This window comes from Equus quagga, chromosome 1 (assembly GCF_021613505.1).
Source record: "Equus quagga isolate Etosha38 chromosome 1, UCLA_HA_Equagga_1.0, whole genome shotgun sequence".
NCBI classification, from domain to species: domain Eukaryota; kingdom Metazoa; phylum Chordata; class Mammalia; order Perissodactyla; family Equidae; genus Equus; species Equus quagga.
Window position 1 is genome coordinate 83319445 of NC_060267.1, and position 21323 is coordinate 83340767.

The 21323-nt window shown below is 44.4% G+C and overlaps 1 protein-coding gene across 1 annotated transcript in view; it reads right to left on the reverse strand.

The window, feature by feature from the left end:
• The window catches only part of TTLL11 (tubulin tyrosine ligase like 11), a 227315-nt gene that overhangs the window by 120773 nt on the left and 85219 nt on the right, over nucleotides 1-21323 (reverse strand). The window contains exons 4-6 of the mRNA XM_046638059.1: nucleotides 19004-19579; nucleotides 6770-6865; nucleotides 5870-5985 (exon numbers count right to left, since the gene is read on the reverse strand). Of these exons, the coding sequence (XP_046494015.1) occupies nucleotides 5870-5985; nucleotides 6770-6865; nucleotides 19004-19579 (788 nt within the window). The remainder of the gene's footprint in view (nucleotides 1-5869; nucleotides 5986-6769; nucleotides 6866-19003; nucleotides 19580-21323) is intronic.

The window sequence follows — 21323 nt, forward strand, 5'->3', positions numbered from 1 at the left end:
TCCTTCCTAAAGGCTAACAACTCTTGATTTAAAAACACATGGACATTTAAGGCTCACTGGAGCAACTCGTAAGGAAATTTCCAAACACATTTGCTACCGCATCACTACCTGGAATAACTCTGGGAGGGCCCACGCAGAATTCCGCACTGCCGTCTCCCCATAACGGCGACCGACTGGCCATATGGTCGTCTAGTTTTCCATCTGCTCCTCCCGCGAGTGAGCGGGAGAGGGGCCTGCCTGCCAGTGGAGGAGCTCGGCTCCTGTCTAATGGCCTCTGAAAGGACAGTCGCACATTAGCTCAGGAAATTCCGCCTTCCCCATCAGTCTTGGAAATGGCTCCTGCTCGACAAACTTCACACAAAAGAGACTTTTACTGGTTACTTCTGACTTAATGCTCAAACGTTTTCAGATGGAAGAGAGTTGTCTGGTTTTATTTCTTGCACAACATAACGCACTTATCATTAGTCATTTCCTGTCTGTTCTTACTTGAAAACGCACGCACACTTTTCTAGTGTACTGACTGTGATCTGAAATGTGAGACCTTTTGAGGTATGGAGGGCACAATGGGTCTTGAAGCCACAACACCTCAACTTGGGACAAATTGCTCTAGCTTCCTGTAGCCTCCAATGATAAGACTGTTGGGTTCTTAACTTTTTGAAAATATGACGAAATTTACGGCCTTTTCTCCAGGAAAAATAGACCTATACTCAAAATTTTGTATAGTTTCTGGGCTCACAGACACCCTTAAAGCCTTCATATACTCCAGATTGAAAACAAGCTGAGTTCTTTAGCTTGGCATTCAAGGCCATCCCGCTCTGGCCTCTTGGTCTCCATCTACACGCCCCCAACCCCAATCAGCACCTCCTCTCTACTAATCCACTCCAGATACCTGTCTCTCCAGCTGATTTGAACTCCTTAGCTCCCCCAACACAGCCCTGGGCCTTTGCTTCCCCCACCAGGGACATCCTTCCATCCATTTTCGTGTTTCAAATATAATTCATCCTTTAAACCTCAGCTCAAGTGCCACCTCCTCCTTGTCAGTGTTTTTTTTTAACTCTTCTCATCAGGAAATAATCTTTCCTGAATTTTTCTCCCTTGGCAATTTGTCTTTTTCTTTAGGGCACTTCTCACTTTCCACCTTACAGATATCTCTGTGTCAGTCTTGCTTCTCCTACTGCCCTGTGAGCTAATTCACTTCTCTAAGTGCTCAGTAAACACTCTAGGTAACCAACCCCTGTTTCTTTAATTCACTTGTAGTGTAAATGAAATGCAAATGAAGCTGCAAACCTTCATTTCTCTGTACCCAGACTCCTGATTTGTGTGAAATCTTCAGAGGATCTTGGGGTCAATGTGCGCTGATCTGTAGGGTCTTGCTACAAAGGAATCCTTTGGAATCAACGAAACCCCAGAATTTCAACAATGTATCAGCTGTTCACACACAGACAGGCCATTTGGCAGGACGATTCTCCTGAAAGAATGTCTACTTCCAGAAGAATTGTCTCTGATAAGACAGACAATATTCTACATTTATGAAGGCACGTGTAGTCTGGATAGCTTGGGAACCCCTCTTCCCTATGGTTGAGGGGATGTCAGTTGGCCATACTGCCAATTTAAAGGGCAGGGATGTGGCCTTGGAGGGTCTCTGACTGATGTGTTTTCAATATTCTTCTCCAGGACAGGACAGAGTGACATTCCTTGGTCAGATTACAAGCCCCGAGCCGTGAGATTGAGCCACTGGGAGATTCTTTGATCTTTGTCCTTTTAGAATGTTTCACCAATATCCTAGATTCTATGTAGAATCAAGCTAATTTGGAGATTCACTGAATCCATTGGTTCTAAACATGGCATAGGACCCAAGGGATATGCTTGGATTCAAGGTAAGAAGTGTAGCCTGAGCTCCCAAAGAAGCTGTCAGAAGACCAACCTCTCTGAATTAGGGCAAAAGCAGCCCTTGCAGGCTGACTCCTGCCTTTATAACACACCTGGTTGTTATGGTGATAGGAGGTAAGTGAAGCTGAGAGAGGATGGAGAAATGTTACTGTGGGAAAAGGGGCTTCTGTGCCTTATATAAGTCATGTTCCAAACATACAATTTTGAATAAGAAGTGAGCAGTCTACACCCCAGCTCCCAGCACGGCATGGCATCACAATATCAAGAAAAATCCCTTCAGATTCCTTCAGGCCTGTCTCTGGCTTCATTTGTGTTACTCTAGGATCCTAAAGAGTTATGATTCCTGAGGAAGGAATTCAGTTACCAGAAACATGTACATTCAGGAAAAGGAGAAAAATCCTGGTAAAATGGCTCCCCCCAGGGTATACTGACCTTCCAAAATTTAATAATTTTATGGACTGATCGCCTTGTTTCTAAAATAATCAGGGAATGCAATTTATTCACTTCTACTTTGGATAGAAGTTTTAAAAAGAAAGACTTAGACTGCCCAAATACCTTGGAAAAGGGGGAATTTTCTGTTGATTTTCCTGATCGTATGACAGTCATAGAGCCCCAGCCTATTAGCCTCCTCCTTCCCATGTCCCAGCGCCTCCAAAGAACGCTTGTATGAAAATGCACAAAGTCACTCGATAATACAAAATGTTATCAGAGTTCAAAATAGTTCTCATATGACAGCTCTTTTCTTCCCTCAGGGACCAAAGGCATTTTCTCCTAACCCAAGAGATAAATAGGACTGGGCCAGTGACATCTTGCTACCTGGAAACGGAACTTTCCATGGGCCACCAGCTCCGACGTCCATTCTAGTGCACAGCGATCTAGCAGCTTCAGTTTGGGGATATGTCCTTGATTTTAAACTCAAAATTCTACTTTAAGTATACCAGGAAAGAGAATGGTAACTAAGCTTTACTTTTTGTTCGTTTTTTCGTGTCCTAGTAGACAATTTTATTGTTGAGTAGTAAACTAAGTATTACTCAAGTGCCTACTGTATATTAAAAGTTTTTCACGTTGTTTCACTTAAACCTCGTTATCCCCATTTAACGGAAAAGGATACTGAGGCTCAAAACGGCTCTGCAGTGTCCCCAAGGTCAGGATTTGAATCTCAGTCTCTTCAGCTCAAGAGAAAGTTCTTTCAGCTATACCACGATGGGTGTCAGCAGAGGTGCCAGCTTCTCTCCCCGTAGAAAGCATGAGGACTGCTCTCAGTCCCACCACGAAACCGACCCCAGCCTGCAAGACCCCCAGGTGTGTGAATGTGTGTGACACATGGACACATGGGTCTGGTGCCCTTCTAATGCCCCCGCGCCTTCCCAGAGCAGCTTAGAGACATCGGGACATTATCTGCCTTTTTCTTCAGTCTGTGCAGGGAAAGTAAAGACCCACTTCAACAGTCTCACTGACAAACCGTACTCAGGAAGGAACTGCTGAGGGACACTTCACACCCGCTTTTGCGAAAGAGTTGAAGGGAAAGGCTAGGATACTATTTGTTTTAAAAGGTTTCAGTCACATCCTATGCAAACACAAAAAAAACTGGCTTCTAAAGGTAACTTTCAGCCTAGAAGTCTGTGTGATAACACTTTCTGCAATTGGCGTGGCATGGTCTCAGATTCGGACACATATGATTCCGCACTGCTACACTGTGAATTTTCCGTGGGCATAATGTGGTGCTTTTTCGAGTTATTCTGAAACATTTCTACACAAAGGAGTGAGAATGATTTCAGCCTTTTTGTCTGCATGGTAAAGTCATGAAAACGATAATAATAGCTTACATATAACTGCACTTTACAGATTACGAAGTGCTTTCATGGACACTCATTGCTGGGTTTTTTTTTTAAAGGTGAAGTCAAGGGAAAATATCAGTAAATGACATTTAACTATTAACATACACCCTTATACTGTAGGTAAGAAAAGGGTGAAATGAAAGAGTTTTTATATTAGAAACAAAGTCAGGTTCTTGAAGTTCTAACTGTTCCTGGTTATCGATAAAAAAAAAAAAGTCAATGCTTTTTAAATTAAAAATGAGATGCTGCTACTTACGACTTGATAAGCTGTAAAATGCCTTTCCCGTCCTTCCCAATGGTCCTGCGCCCCATTGCTATTAAATTTTATATCTGCAGCTCATATGGGTTATACAGAATGGCAGGTGTAGGTAAAGAAAAACAATTAGAATAAAAAAAAGAAAGCTAATTGTATTCTGATGCTATTTAACGTGAAAATACAGTGGTACCCTCACATCTCTTCATGGTTTTGGTGGTAGAGGTTAAGAAGGCTCAGGCCACACTTGGCCTTTGAACTTGCGGCCACCAAAGGAATCAGGATGCTATGTGTCAAGATCATCTTTAAAAATCTGTGCCACTGTGCCATCCTGGCATAGAAAGCCACCAACATCTCCCCACAGTGACGTACAGTCCCTCAAGACTTAAATTCTACTGGTGAGATCAATAACCATTAGAGAGTAGATTTTCGAGGAATTAGTTTTATTGAAATTAATCTGATCAAACTGCAATTAATCCACTGCTTTTCCTTAGGGATGGCTAAAAAAAGCGGCTGCATGCGTGTACCAGAGGACACCTTACCCGGCTGCCTTGGTGTTTGAGCTGCTCTGAGGATTCAGCACACCTGACACACCACCACTCTGAAGTGCTAACTGGCGGAAGCCGCATCTGGCAGAATCGGCCCATTCAAACTACAGGTGAGTATTCTCAGCCGAGTCTTGCCAACGATGGCAATCTGTGCCTTACGCAGTGAAGAACACTCTGGAGGAGAACCCAGCCGAGCAGGCGCCATCCAGACCGACTCAGAAGATGACAAATACTCCTTCAGAGTGACATTTCCTGCAGGACCGTGGTGCTCAACCTTGGCTGCACAGTAGAATCACCTAGGGAACCTAAAATCTTTCTGCGGCCAGGCCTCCGGCTCAAGCTAATTAAAACCAGCATCTTTAGAAGAGGGGCCCCTGCACTGGTACTTATGAAAGCTCTCCAGATGGTTCTAATGTGCAGCCAAGGGCAGAAGCACTACTGTAGGGTGATTCTAACAATATTTGGGCCGCAGTAGAGGAACCTGCAAAACACAACTTGCTGAGGGAAGCCAGCGTTCCCCAAAGTCTCGAACCATAGCTGACACGTGCTTTACTCATCTGGAAGCATTTGGGTCCATCTGATTTGTCACAGGTAGGAGGAGTGCTATCTGAAATGCCTGTCTTTGATTTTTCCCCCCAAAACAGGCACAATGATATTTAATCAACACCTACTTTGTAAGAGCCAGGAATTGGTAAAAACTAAACAAACAAAACACCCAAGTGAAATGTCGTTCATTTCAGGGGTGATTCCTCCGAGGGAAAGGCAGGGCACGTACTCCTCCCACCATCTCAATTTAACATCCACTGCATGGGCGGGCTGTAGAGAAATGATAACTATTGTAAATATTATAGAACTGCCAGAAGTTCATTAAATTGGCTCTGCATATTTTGAAACAAAAAGCTTATACTGCAAATATGTGAACATCACGAAGAAAATAAAAAGGGAGCGAGCTTTCCCACGTCGCAGTACCTGTGGCCTTCCTCTCCAGCATTTTATACTCTCTCCCTATGCTTGAGGATTTCAAAGAGAAGTGCTGTTGAACAATGGTGGGAGGGAGGAGATCCTATCACTGGGTTTTTCAAAGAGACTTTCCAGATTCAGGTAACAGTCAGCTAGAAATCCATTGGCTGAGCACCAAGTGTTAGATTTGTATTGTCTCCATCTTCTGATTTTGAGTCACTATATCTGAGGCGTGATTTTCCTATGTGACAAAATGACTTATTAGATGGTGTAACATGTGGATCTCACTCCAGTGTTAACGTGTTTCAAGAATTTAACTTACCTGCTTAAGGCATGGGAAGCAAGAGTTGATAGAAATAAATGATATAAAAAACACTTACTGCTTCTCTCTCTTCTTCTTAAGTGGGTCCATGAGGCGCAGTGTGTCTCTGATCACGGCCACTTTCACTTCTTCATCCACAAGGCTAGGGACATTTTCAAACACCCCCGGAGAAAGCTTGAATGGGTAAGGATTTCGTGTTACAACGGAGAGAGTGACAGTGCCGAGCGGCTCTCAGCATGCCATCCTCCCACTAGAGCCAGCGGTTGCACTGTTAGATTTGGCTTATGTTCATCTATAGGAGAGAATTGTTTAAGCCTCCCTTTATGATACCTTAAAAATGTCAATTTCCTTTTACAAATCACAAAATGCGTGAAGAGGAAAAAGAACACTGCTTTTCTGATCATCATGCTCATTGTAGAAAATTTGGAAATATAGAAGGGGGTTACGAAAATTAAAAGAATTCACATAATCCCCCCAAATTACATAAAATCCCCCCAAATATAGAAACATATATTAATATTTGGTGTATTTCTTTCCGGTCTTTTGTATGCATCTTTTAGGGGGGAGAAAAATATAACCACTGTTAAATGTACTATTTATCTTAGTGATTTAAGCATGTCAACATGGCTAAATCATAGTCATAGAATTTCAATTAGATCATCTCCTGAGGCTAAGTAATTAGTTCATGTCAAAACTGTTGGAAAGGCTCAGCTGTTTCTACATTTGCAGACCTTAAAAATTGGAAGAATGGCATGCTGGGAAATTACCATAGGTCACATAGGTCTTATATTAATAGACTATGTTCAGAGCTCAACAAAATTGGAATTATTAAGACTTGAATAGAACTTTGCTGTGAAAATTTGGGAATGCTGAATCTTGTTCAGCTGAATGAACGACGTAAGAGTGGGAAAATCCAGCTGTATGGCAATATATTCAATGAGAAACTCAAAATACTTACTTCCTGCTCATGTTCGATTCTCATGCTGGGATTTGCATTTACTTCAAGTAGTACAGGCTTCAGATTTTTCATTAGAAGAATGTCAAAGCCTAAAATCTGGGCAAGATAAATACAATTCAGAATTACTCTCTCTAGCTATAATTTCTTTTCAGGAATTGAGTGTGGCATTAGGATCATTAAGGTGAAAATAAATTCAAAGAAATTCGCCCCCCAACCTGGGTCTTGACCCTGACTTCTCTTGTCCACAGCCCCTCTCCCTCTGGGTGTACTTGTCAAGCCAAATGGACAGCAGAAAATTTTATAGAAACCTTGATAATCGGATGAGTTCCCATAGTGCATTTCAGCACTACCGGTGTCGTCTGAAGTGCTATAAGTTGATGACCTCTTTCTTCTTTAGCAGGTTTTTTATTATGTTAAGGATCAGTGGTAGTCCATCGATTTCTCCCTCTCCTTCTGCTCTCCTCTATTAAGTTGCTTCCTAGCAGGTGTCTGAAAACCCAAGGCTCCTTTCTTAACTTCGGGTGTACATCAGTATCACTAAGGACCCCTTTAAAAACCACTGCGCATCCATCAACCCACACCTGTGAGTCAGAAGCTTTCAGAGTGGAATGCAGGCAAATGTATTTTGAATAATAAATCCCCCAAGGAATTGTGATATACCCTCTTCGCTAAGGAGAACGGAATATTTATTAGACACCTACCTGGCACCAATTACTATACAACGCACAAATTATTCACCATCTCATTTAATCCTTAAGACAGTATATTTGAAGGAGAGAGTATGCTCTCCATTTTACAGAAGCAAAAACTGAGTCTCAGAAAGGCCAGTGGATTTCCCCAAGTCTGCCCAGCTAGTAAGAGACAGAGCTGGATTTCCTACCCAAGCAGGACCGGCGACGTAATTTATGAGACCCAGTACAAGATGAAAATGCAGGGCCCCTTGTTCAAAAAGTATTAACAATTTCGTGACGGTGACAACAGAGCATTAAACCAGCCGTGGAGCCCTTCTGAACGCGAGGTGCTGTGTGACTGCACAGGCCACATGCCTACGAAGTCACCTGCACCCAGGGCCAACTCCAACACCATTTGCTGGGCGCCTCTCCAGAATCCAGCACACTGCCTCCGGTAAAGCTTTGACTTCTTCTGGCCTCTTTCAGTTCCTCACAAGCCCTCTGCTGGGGTAAGCCACTGTGCATCTCATTCCCTCCGCCTGAAACAGTCCTTCACCTCCATAACTCCTCCTTATCCTTGAGATCATGGGTCCTAATTAGATTCAGCTTCTGACTCTCGGACATCAGATTCTTGAGACAACTCTCATTATTTCTATAGGAAGTGATAAGGTAGAAAGCTTATAACATAACTGATACAATCCCAAAGTTTCAAAACAGAAGGTGGAGAACAAAGGAGAGAAAGAAAAAGATATAACTGTATCCCTTTCTCTGTGGACTCAAGAAGAAAAGATGAGGTGAAATCCATTTGCTTGTCTGTATAGACTATGGATTAGTTAAATGACAATTATTAAACTGTAGCTTTATCTTTATTAATGAAATCAGAGCCTGAATGACCATTTTTGGGGGGTAATTCAAGACAAGGTTATTCTTCAGTGAAGGGCAATAAGGATGAGATGTTGGAAAAGTCATCCTCACTCTATTTTTCTTCCCCTAGTCATGAAAAGAAAGGAATGGAAATTCAGTAGAGAATGTTACATGTAGTATAGATCTGCTTAATAATATATGACAAGTGGATATGAGTAATGAGGCCTTTAAGAGACTCTGGTGACATCATCAGTCTAACTTCAGACCTGGTCTGAGACATGTGATGTTGAAAAGGCTACAGAGAACGGCGGGCTGCAGTGCCAACGTTTATCATCCTTAGTCATCAACGCTTACTTTCTGCTACATCTTAGAAGTTTGGACTTGTACTGTGTCAGTCTGGTAGACTCTTCCAGTTCAATGCACAATGGTTTTCTGAATGTAAAGCTACAAGAAAGCTGGAAAGGAGAGTGGAAAAACCTCATCAGCTGTATTGACCCATACCCTCCAGCGGCGTAATAGTTTCCCGAACCTAAACTTCGGTGCATGTAGTTGAATATGTTGGACCTTGCACAAGAATGCTTTGGAGTCAGAAAGATGTGGGTTGCAATCCAAGCTCAGTCTCTTACGTTGGCTAACTGACTCTAGGTCTGGTGCTTAGCCTCTCTGAGCCTCACCTGCCTCATCTGAAAAATGGGATAACAATGGCTACCTTGCAGGGTACTTGATAATGGAAGCAAAAAGGACCTAGGATTATGCTCATCATATAGAAGGTACTCGATATCTGCTGGCTCCTTTTCCAGTTTCCTACTAATCCCACCAACAAGAAATGGTATTAGTGGCTTTGGAGTCCAGAGGAGCCAATTTCAAATCTCAGTTCTGCCTTCAACTTGTGTGATTACAGGCAAGTTATGTAGCAGCTCTAAGGTTGAGTTTCCTCGTCTGTAAGATGGAGATAAAAATAGTACTTACCTTAGTTCATTCATTCATAAAATATTAACTGAATGCTTCCTATGTCCCAGGAACTATTCTAGCTTCTGGAAATTTAGTAGTGGACTAGACAAAGTCCCTGTCCTCGTGGAGCTTACAATCGAGTAGGGCAGACAGGATCACATAAAGATAACGTGATGTAAAATATTTTGCACACTGCCTGATGCACAGTAAGTGTTTAATGAAGGTCAGCTTTATTATGGTTTTCACCAGTTCAGGGAAACATGAATTGTTTTCTTTTCAAAAGTTCGATGAAATATGTAGCATCAATGGACCTCAATAAACAGAATCACAGAACTGGGAGGAGCTTAGAGTTGATCTTGTCATAAAATCTCAGGATCTCAGACCTGGCAGAAAAATCAGGAATTTACATGGTCCAGTGTTATTCAAAATGAGGTTCTTTTCAGGGGAAGCACTGGGGAGGCCAAATCAGATTAACTTTTACCTGTTTTACATACTGGGGTTCTCAGGGAATAAAAACTTACCATTTTTTGGAAAAACTACTAATCTAGTCTAACACTCACTTTATGCAGATCAAATGGAGAGAGAGAGAGAGAGAACTTTTCAATCACGTGATACTCTGCCCCGCCTCCGAGTAATTCAATCAGCAATTACGTGTTGCACACTTCCTACTTGAGGGGCCCTGGGGATTCGAAGACATCTTTCCTTCATCCCTGACTTCCAGAAGCTTCCAAAGGGAGTTGAGGAGAAAAGGTGCCTGAGCTATTAATTGTAAACTCATGCAAAGGCTCCAAACTACATTCCAATGAGATGGGATGCTCTCCTGAGCCCTAGAACTACACGTCCATCTGCATTCAGGGTATTCCCAACTGGTAGGTCCCAGATTCCTCAAATTCAATGCATCCAAGCTCACTATCTGTGGATGGCAGCCTCTAAGATGGTCCCAATGATCCTCACCTCCTAGTATTCATGCCCTGTGTAATCTCCTCCCTTTGAGTGTGGGTTGCACCTAGTGACTTATTTCTAACAAATAAAATAGGGCAGAAATGATGGGATGTAACTTCAAATATTAGGTGATAAAAAGACTGTGGCTTCCATCTTGGGATGTATTCTCTTACTTGCTTGCTGGCTCACTCTGAGTGAAGCCAACTGCCATGTTGTGAGCTGCCCCATGGAGGGGTCCAGGCGAGTGGGAACTGATGTCTCCATCCAATAGCCACGGGGGACCTGAGGCCTATCAACAACCATGTGAGTGAGCTGGGAAGAGGAGCTACCCAAGCCAAGTCCTGAGATGACTGCAGTCTTGGCCAACATGTTGACTGCAGCCTTGTGAGAGACCTTGAACCAGAGGACATCAGCTAAGCCTAGATTCCTGATCCACAGAAACTGTGAGATAATAAATGTTTGTTAGTTTAAGCTGCTAGGTTTGGGGGTAGTTTGTTACTCAGCAATAGATAATTAATCCACCATCTTTCTCTAAAATCTACTTTGCCTCCCATATTCCTTATCCATCCAACCACCTAAGTCAAAAATTTCCCCTTCATCCTTTACATCTAGCTGTTCCCCAACTCCTGTACATTCACCTCCTAAAGAGCTGTCTAGATCTGGTCCACTCTCACTGCTTCCAGTCTACAGCAGGGCTGCACCATCTTTTACCTGGGCTACTTTCATAGCTTCCCCCTCTCGAACTCTCCCTTCTGATTCATCTGGCACAAGGGGCTGCCAGAGTAATTTTTCTAAAATATAAATAGAAAAATAACATTTGTTCGCCTAAAATCTCTGCATAAAGAATGAAACCCAAGTTCTACAGCACGTCCTACAAATTCCTCTATGACCTGGCATCTGTCTCACGCTCCAGCTTTATTTCTGCCCACTCACTCCTGCACATCTTTGGCTCTAATTGTGCTGAACTATTAGAAGTTCTAGGAGGCTCTACTGCTCTTGGTTTGTGTACTCTTCTGCCTGGAAGACAACTCTACTTATCAAATATTTATTGAGCACCTACTAAATACTAGATACTGCTCTAAGCACTGGGAATAAAGCAGTGAACAAGACGAACGATGTTTTAGCATCCTACCCTCTTGGGGCTTACATTCTAGTGGAGAGAGAGGCCACAAGCAAGTTGATAATTAAAGCAAGGTAAGAACATAGAGTGTGATACTATGGTGGGTGGAGGGGCGGTTTTGGTGGTTTAGATAGAATGTTCAGGAAAAGCCTTTCTAAGGAGGTGACATTGTCATCCCATTGTCTTCTGGCTTGCACAGTTTCTGATGAGAACTTTTTTGTTTATTCTTTGTTTCTCTGGACATAGTGTCTTTTCTCTCTAGCTGCTTTTAAGATTTTCTTATGACTGGTTTTCCATAATTTGATTATGATTAGCTTTGATATGTGTGTGTCTGTGTATCCTCGTTAGAATTTCTTGAACTTCTTGGATTATGGAGTTTATAGCTTTTAACAAATTTGGAAATTTTGATCCATTTCCTCAAATATTTTTCTGTATGTTCTTTCTCTTCTGCTCAAGGAACTCCAATTACACATATGTTAGATCACCTAATATTTACCATAGGTCACTGAGGGTCTGTTCATTTATTTTTGTAGTCATCTTCTTCTCCCTGTTTCATTTTGGGTAGATTCTATTCCTATGTCTTCAAGTTTATTGATCATTTCTTCTGCAGTGTCTAATCAGATGTTAATCACATCCAGTGAAATTTTCATTTCAGATATTGTATTTTCTTCTTTAGAAGTTCCATTTGGTTCTCTTTCATAGCTTCCATTTCTCTACTAGGCTCATATTTCCCTTTAAACTTTTGTACATAGTTATAACAGCTGTTTTAACATCCTTTTCCTACTAGTTTCATCATTTCTAACATTTCTGGGTATGTTTTTATTGATTTTTCCCCATTGGTATGGGTTACCTTATCTGCTTTGTGAAATGTCTAGTGGTTTTCTACTGGATGCTGGACATTGTGAATGTTACAATGTTGAGTGTCTCTATTTTGTCTTCTTTTAAAAAGTGCTAGGCTGTTTTGGCAGTTAGTTATTTGCAGATTAGTTTGACATCTTCAAGGCCTATTGTTTAAGCTTTGCTGGGTTGGGTCTAGAGTAATTTTCATTCCAGGGAAGATTCAATCCATTAAAGCATAACTTCCCCAGAGTCTCCATTGAATGCTCCCAGTAGTCATCAAGGACTATCCATTCAGAGGATGGAAAGGACTAGCCATTCAGAGCTTGAACATTTCCCTGCTCTGTGTGAGCTCTTTGCCCAGCTTTGCGGATCAACACTCCACACAGCAAAGATGCACGGGGATCCCATGCAGGTTTCTGGAGCTCTTCTCTTGCTTGGCTCCCTCCTTTTCAGAGTTCTGCCCACAGAATTCCAGCCACCTCAGCATTCCAAAACTTTGATCTCCATCACCTCAACTCATTGAGGTCACCAGGCTCTGTTTAGTTTCCTCCTCCTTGTTCCCACCTTCTGGAGATTGCCCTAGACAGAAAGCTGAGGCAACTGTAGGACTCACCTTGGTTTTTTTCCCCCTTTCCTCAGGGATCACAGTGCTGAGCTGTCTGTTTTCAAAAATCTGAAAACACTTATGTCATGTATTTTGTCTGGCATTATAGTTGTTTGCAGAAGGAGGTTAAGTCCAGTCTTTATGACTCCATCATGACCAGAAGCAAAAGTCTCAAGAGGTGATCTATGAACAGGGACTGAATTAAGTGAGTGAATAAGTTATTTGCATTGCTAAGGAAGAGCTGTCTAGGCAGAGGGAACAGCAAGAACAAAGGCCACTTCTGGTGAGCAAGAGAGAGAGTGGCAGGAGATGAGGTCAGATAGAAAGACAAGGGACAGATCACATAGCATCTTGTAGGCCATGGTAAGGAGCCAGGATTTTACGTGCAATGAGAAAGCCACTGGAGAGTTTGCACAAGGAAAGTAATTTGATCTGACATGTTTTAAAAGAATCGCTTTGGCTACAGTGAGAAAAATAGGCTATAAGCAGCAAGAGTACCAAAAGGGACATCAATTAGGAGGCTACTGCAGTGGTACAAGTGCATGGTGATGGCTGCTTAGATTGGGATGGTAGCAGTGGAGTTGGTTAGAAGTGGTTACATTTAGGATGTGTTTTAAAGTCTCTTTGCAAGAGTTGCTTATGGATTGGATTTAGGAAAGAAGGAAAAAGAAGAAATAAAGATGACAGGTTTTTGATCTGTACAACTGATTGAAGGCTATTAATTTACTGAATAGGAAAAACAGTGGGATACTAATTGGGGAGGGAAACCAAGAATTTGATTTTGGACATGTCAAGTGTGGGATGCCCACTAGAAATGCAAGGAGAAAATTTAAGTGGGCAGTGGGATAGACCAGTCTGCAGCTCAAGGAGAGGTCAAGACCAGAGGTACAAATTTAGGATCAACAGCTCATAGCTGATACTTAAAGCTATGGGGCTAGATGAGATCATTTCAGGAGTGACGGTAAACAAGAGGGCAACTTTCCATGGATTGAATCCTGGGGATCTCCAACATGGACAGGTCCAGAAGAAGGGGCTGAGAAGCAGCAGCCAGTGAGTCAGGAGGGGAACCAGGGGAGTGTGGTGTCCCTCAGCTTTTTCTGCTTGGCAAATTCTTCTTCATGCCTTAAGTTCCAGCTTAAACATCTCTTCTGGGAAGCCTTCCCTGACTGGGTTAGGCAAAGTTAAATGACTCCCTTTTCTGTGCTCTTGCAGCATCCTGCATACGCCCTCTTATAACATTCATTGCAAGGAATTGTCATTCCCATGGGTCGTCTTCCCCACTAAACTGTGTACCTCTCAGGGGCAGGAACTGTGTCCTATCCATAACCATGTGCCCCACAACTAGCTCAGGGCTTGTCCCACTGGGTGCCCAGGGAATGTGTCCAAAGGAAGAAAAAAGCTTAAATATCAGACGTGGTCAAGGAAGCCTTTACAGAGAAGGTGGGATTTGAGCAGCACCTGTCGGAAGGCACTGAATTTCAAAAGCAGCGAGAACAGGAGAGAGCATGCCAGGCCAAGACAGAAGAGAACAAACAGACAGAACTGGGAAAGCACAAATGATGTCCAAGAGACAGGAATTGGCTCTGTTTGGCAGGCCTGCAGGGCTCAGAGAGGCTAGAGGGAAGCTAGACTGGGGCCAGGCTGGGAGGCGCCCAAGGCCAGGCTAAGGACTCAGTTCTCAAACTATGTTCCTTGGAATACCAGTGTTCCATTAAGTTTAAAATGTGAAAATTTCACGGTTTCCTATAACTTGGAGGCACCTCTTCATAGACAAGTTTGAGAACTGTTGTTACAGATAACAATGTAATAATAAAAAAAATCTATCATTTATTAAGCGATTATTATGTGCTAGGTACTGTGCCAAACGTTCCACATGGCTTTCTCTCATTCAATCTCACAACGACTCTGTGAGGTAGATACAAGTATTATCCCTATTTGCAGATAAGGAAACTGAAGCAAAGAAAGGTTAACTTGCCCAGCTCACAGCTAGACTGCTAGAAGGAAGAGCTGGGGGTAGCCCACACCAAGCCCTTGTGTGGTCACTGGACTGCTTCCTTGTCTCTTTTCTATGTGGTGTCTGGGGCTGAGAGGAGGGAGGGGGTAAAAGAACAAGGAAGAAACAGGAGAAGCACCTTAAGAGTTAGGGAAAGTGTCTCCTCCATACATCTAAGGGGAAGGATCATGGCCAAGGAGAGAATTAGACACAGAGATAGAAGAAGATAGAGACCCAGTAATGGAATCGGGGAAGAATGTTCTGGAAAGCTGAGCTAGAAACCTTTCCTTGGCATGTGTATTTCTGCCACATGAATCATCTACACCCAGATGGCCCATACTGTTTAAGCCAGGGTCACACTGCTGCCCTCAAGAAGACTGACAGGAGGATATGTTGCTGGGGGCTGCCTGGGCAATGGCAGGGGGACAGGAGGAATGACAGGGCAGCCACGTTCCTAGGCAACAGATTACAGGAAACCTGCCCACAGCCTGAGCCGCGCCAGCAGCTGCTCTGGGCCATTGCAATTTCCCAAGTAGTTATTGTGGCTGTGATTGGAAAGGGGTCACAGTCACATGTTTAAGACAAATGTAATTTTGTTGGCTAGAGTGTATGTCTTGGAATGCTGCTATCTGGGCCAGGCCCAGGCTACGAGCAAAAGGGGCTTATAGCAGAGATAATTTATTACATATGCGCAGAACATTATAGTTTGCAACGCCCTTCATAATCTTTGTCTCCGGTGAGGTGGACAACAACCCTGTGAGGTGGGTGATCAAATGGAGGCACAGGGAAGTTAAGTCACTTATGCAAGATCATACTCCAAATTAGTTCCAGTGTTTGAGATGCAAACTAACAAGTGTTTTAACAAGTGATAAGAATAAAGCAAGCAAGAGAGGACTCCAAGGAGAAAAGGACAATCTTTCCTCAATCACTGTGAATCTGAAATGTATGGTGAAACAAATTTCACACTTCTAACACCTGATACCTTGTCAAAGCATTTTCACCTGCATCAGTTCACAATACTCAGAAGGCAGGAAGGGAAGTGAGCGTAGGTGATTCACAGAGAAAGAAACAGAGGCTCAGGGTGGTGAAGAAACTTGCCCAGGTCACACAGCTGGAAGGAGAAAATCCCCCTGAGGCTTTGCTCCCAGTGCTGGGCTCCTCCCCTGACCCCAGGCCTGGAAGCATTTAGTGTGGTCAGGCAATGGAAGACGGCCCAGCGCTGTGGTTCCACTGGGTGGGCGTGATCTGTCCAAACCAGCGGCTCCCTTCCTGTCTGCCGTCCAGTTCCCCACGGCTGGGGCCCCTGGTTCCGCCCCGATGGCTGTCCCATGCAGCCTGTCCACAGCCAAACGACCGCCCTGGCCCTCCACCCTGCACTCGCACTGTGCCAGGGCTCTGCGGCTTGGCCACGCATGCCGGCCCACATGATACTCCTGGAATAGCTGTCACTGTCAAACAGATGTGACCACCAGTCCCCCGGGATGACCCTGGGTACCTCCACGTTGCAACTGTCCCCTTTGCCCTGACATTTGGATGGCTCGGGCCAGGATTTGTTTTCTCTGGTCCGACCTCTAAGTTCTACCCCCTTACTCTTCCTAATGCCTTAAGCCACCTGCCTGATGGCTGAGCTGGACATTCTGCCTGGGGTCCAACTGCCTAAGGATAGATCTCTGGATAGCAACCAGCCTTCCTGGAACTGATCACTGCCTGAACCCCCTCCAAAGGGCTCTGCCAACCTGCCTGGAAATCCTGAAGACGGGTGCCCAGCCCCCAGGGAAAGCCTCTCTGGATTTGGGGGTGCACCTTGGGACCAGACTCCTCTTCTGCTATTGAATGAGTGCCCCATTCATTAGAGATGCTGCCCCACTGCCTCCCCTCTCCCTTCTTGTTCCATTGTACCTGTTACTCTCCTGCCACAGTCTTAGCTAGAGGACTAGAGACTACCCAATGTTCATTGACAGAAGAGCCGACAAGCAAATTGTGCATATTGACCATGAAATATACAGCAGTGCATATGAACCAAACCAAGAACCCACATCAGGAGGTTGTGGGAAAGAATGTGGCAGAAGACTACATACTTTATAACAGCGTTTTTATAAAGCTCAAAAACAAGCAAAACAAAACAATATATTGTTTAGGGATACACTCATGTGTAATAAAAGTACTTTTAAAGCAAGGAAGTGATAAAGATAAAATTCAGGATAACGGCTACCTCGGGGGTGCGTGGAGACGTGGGACGGGGGAGAAGCACAGTCATTGGCGATCTTGGGTTGGGAGATGGGTTTGGGCTGATCACTTTGTTGTTCTGCTTCATAGCTTACATACGTGTTCCATATGTTCTTTTTTACATACCAACTGCTACAAAATAATTTGAAAGATTAGATGGAGAGGGTCCCAGTGGCACTCTGTCTTATCGTCTGCTCCCCATTCTGATTTGTCTGGTGGCAGGAAGCTGTGTGCCTACTAGGTGCCCGGCTTCATGTCCCCCACCACCCTCACAGCCAGATGACCTGAAGGAATGCTCTACCCTCGTTCCCATTTCCTTCTGTCTCTCGTTCTGGCTCAGCCCACTACACTCTGGCCGCTGGCCCCTCACTCCACCGAAGATGACTCTAGTTGAAGTAGTAAGGACGATGGGCAGTTTCAGTTCTGGTCTTGCGTGACATCTCAGCAACACTTGCCGAAGCTGACCCCCACCTGCTTCTTCTCCACCTGCTTCTTCTCCAAGCACGTCTTCCTTGGCATTTATGGTCTTCCTCTCCTGAAATCCCTTCTATATCTGAAGCCACTTCTTCTTGGTTTCTTTTGATGGGTCCCCTTCCTCTGCCTGTCCCTTACTTAAATAGTGGTGCCCACAGGGCTCTTCTCACCCTGTGACCTCTCCTGGCTTCGGTCACCATCTGACCACTGATGAGGTCCCAATCTTCTCCTCCAGCTCAGATCTCTCTCCTGAACTCCAGGCCCAAATGTCCAACTGTCCACTCAACCCCTTCACTTGGATGCCCCACAGGCACTTCAAAGGCATGTCCAAGCCCAAGTTCCTGACCTTCCCCCTACAAGCCTGGTCCCTTTCCAATGGCTTCTATCCATCCATCCAAGTGCCTAAGCCACCTGTGAGTCAGCCTTGGTCCCCTCCCTCGCTGCCTCCATCTCTCCACCCTTCCCTAGCCCCAACCAATCACCAAGTCCAGCCATTCTACCTTCCAATGGCTCTCAAATCTACTCTCTCCATCTCCACCAAAACCTTCCTAATCCAAGTCGTTATCATCTCTTGCTAGAGATGTCATTCATTTCTTGTATGACAGCAATCAACTCACTAGTCCCCTCCGTGCTCCCAGAGTTGCCTCAATCCATTCTCCACCTTGCAGCTGGTTTGTTTTTCTGTTCTTTGTAAATGCAATTCTGAGTGCCTCAGTCCCCTGCTAACATCCTCCAGTGGCCCCCACTGCCCTCAGCTCTCCATGACTTCACCCCTACCTACCTCTCCCAACCTATCTTCCCTCACCTTCCTCAAACCCCACCCTCCAACCATACGGAACCTCTTTCCGTTCCTTGAACACTTCCTTCTTCACTCTTGCCCCTAGGGCTGCAAACGTGTCTCTGCCTAGAACACTTTGTCTCCCCCAGCCCTATCCAGTCCCACCTGCTTCATCTAATTCTTAACTCATGTTCCAGTTTAACTGCCACTTCTTCTGGGAAGCCTTCCCAGACCACTGTCACTCCCACTCAGAAGATGCTAGATGATCCCACAATCTCACAGAGCCCAGTACATTTCCTGCTCCAGTCTAGTGCTTATGGTACTGTATACAAACTGCTTGTTAAAACTATTTGTCTCCCACAATAGTAGACTCTATGCATGAGCCAGTGGGGACCTGACTCACTGTCTCACTAGGACCTTGGACAGTGCCTGGCCCCTACTAAGCAGGTGGTAAAAATTACTGGAAGAAAGAATGAATAAATGAATGGCAGGCACTGGGCTTTACATATGTCATCTCATTTAATTCTTACAAGAATCCTTTAAGAAAGGTACTATTAGTCTCATTTTACAGGTGAGAAAAGGGAAGTAACTTGCCCCAAACCACACAGCTAGTAAATCAAAAAACTGGAAGTTGGACCCTGGTTTAACCCCAACAAGCAGCCCTCCCCGTTCGGGCCATCCCACCCCATCCCTCATCCCACACGAGGCCAGGGAGCCCTCTGTAGGCCCCGTCAAGGTTGAGAACTCAGGCTGGGAACTGGCAGTGGTTACCTGGAAGCACGTGGGCCCCGGCCTCCCTGCGGGGATGTCCGACTGGTAGAAAACTTTGAGCTCTGGAGTCAGGGCAATGACAGTCTTAATCACCAAGGAGATGATATCAGACCAGACCTTCTTGATGTCAACACCTTTGGAAGACAACCTACAAAGAATGCTCGAGAAAGTCCTTTTGCTGCCTGTGCTAGTACTGTCCGAATGGACAAAGTTACCACTATGGATGTTCAGTGAGTAGTTGGTTAAGTGCATAAAGATGTGGTGTAGATTTTTGGGGCTGGGCTCCTGATATGGCTCAGTACAAAATCTAGAGAGTCCATCTTTGGCTATATAAATCTCTAAGGGGTCTAAGGACTTTAGTAAGACATACAGACGAATATCGAACTTGAGCTTGTCGATAAGAAGAGGTTTGCAGATGTATTCCTGGACCACCGCCGGCCTGCTCTGGAGGGTTCCTGCCAGGCGGATGTCGTTGGGGTCTTTAATGAGGTAGATTCCGTCACCCTGACAACCACCATCAGGTTTCACAATGAAAGTGGGCTTCCAGGAGGGGTCACCGTCTTTCACCATTTGAACCTGGGGGGGAAAAAGAATGGTTAGCACTATGATTTTTTTCCTCTCTGGACCCCCAAGACAGAGCAGGATCTTGGTAAACATTTGGTGAATGAGTGACAAAATGAGCCCTGCCTCTAGGAGCAAGTCATTTGATGATGATGATGATGATGATGATGATGATGACGATGATGATGATGATGATCTAGTAGTATTGCTCAGTGCCTACTATGCCCCAGGGACTAGCCTGGGCACTTTACAAGTTACCTCTTCTATAAGGTGGTTCTCTTTTTATAATCTAGGAATCAGAGAGGGTGCAGCTGTTGATAAGTGTGTGGGTATTGGAGTCAGACTGCCTCGGCTCAAATCCTGGCCCTGCTACTTACTGTGTGACCTTGGGCAAGTTACTTAGGTTATCTGTGCCTTCCTTATCTGTAAAATAGGAGTAAGATGGTTCTGAGGGCCAAATGAGATAACAAATGCACAGGGCTAAGCACACAGAAGCTGACTCATAAAAGGCAGCCATCAAGCCTGGCTTAGTGCTATTTTTTACGTGAAGTAACCTGTTGGCTCACTGAGGCCAGAATTTGGATTAGAATCTAGATAAGGGCTCTATAGGGCCTGTGTCTTCCTCTGGACTAGCACGTGGCAGTTTCCTCATCTTAAAAGTGGAGATATAAAAACCCACCCTCACTGAGTCATCGTAAAGAAGAAATAAACCAAAATGTGCAGAAAGCCAAGCACGGTACCTAACACAGAGCTAGGACACAGGAAATGTTGGTTTTATCTTAATATCTCTCATGAGATTCATCTAGCAGACTTGGCCAGTCCTTCAGTCTGTTGAGACTAGATTCTGTCATCCATAATATTTGCTCTCCTCCCAGCTCCAGGTCAGCAGGACACTCACATAATTATCCGGGGCACTTGCCCAGTCCAGACAGTCAGTCTGGGTCTCTGGGTCTGCATAATTCATACGTGCCCAATCCCCCCAGACACTTGTCAGATCCTTCATGCAGCTATGGAGAACAGATGGATTGAATGGCAGGAGAGGAGGTTTCCACAGGGGGAGGGGAGCTCGAGGAAATTTAAAGGTGGATTTGAAAGAGGCAACCACTCTCTCTGCAGCTTCTGGTGTGAAAGAGCAGGAGGACAGGCCTTCCTTCCTTCCATTCTGAACTCTGTAACTCAGAGCAGAGCCCAACCCAGAACATCCACGCTCTGGGTTTTACTGATCTCTCTGACCAGCCTATATTTCTAAGTGAAGCTTTTGCCAATTCCCTGGGCACTATCAGTTACTCCGGGCTTGTAAAAGATCTTTAACGATGGAGAAACACTTAAAGCCTTAATAATGGTCCACATCAATTGTTTCCCCTTGTCAGCAGGATTCGAGAATGGAACTTCACAAGAGATCAATGCAAGCCTCCCAGGGACCTCCACAGAGCCTTGCTTGCAACTGTGACCTTGATGTTTATGTAGCTATTTAATATTCACCCACGGCATTCATACATTTGGCCCTTTACAGTAAATAGAAGCGAGCTGGAGAAATGGCAGTTACGGATCAGGAAGTGAAAAATGTCAGGTTTGCACTGATAGGTAATTTTTCCCTCTGGAAAGCTTTTGCTATGCTAAAGATACTAACAGTCCAATACATTATCTGGAGCAATATTTTCTCCTTTGAATTCAGTGTATATGTCTTAAATAAATTAAACTACATGGTCAATAGTCTCTGTCATTCATTGCATTACTGAATATTTCTTCTGCTCTTTGC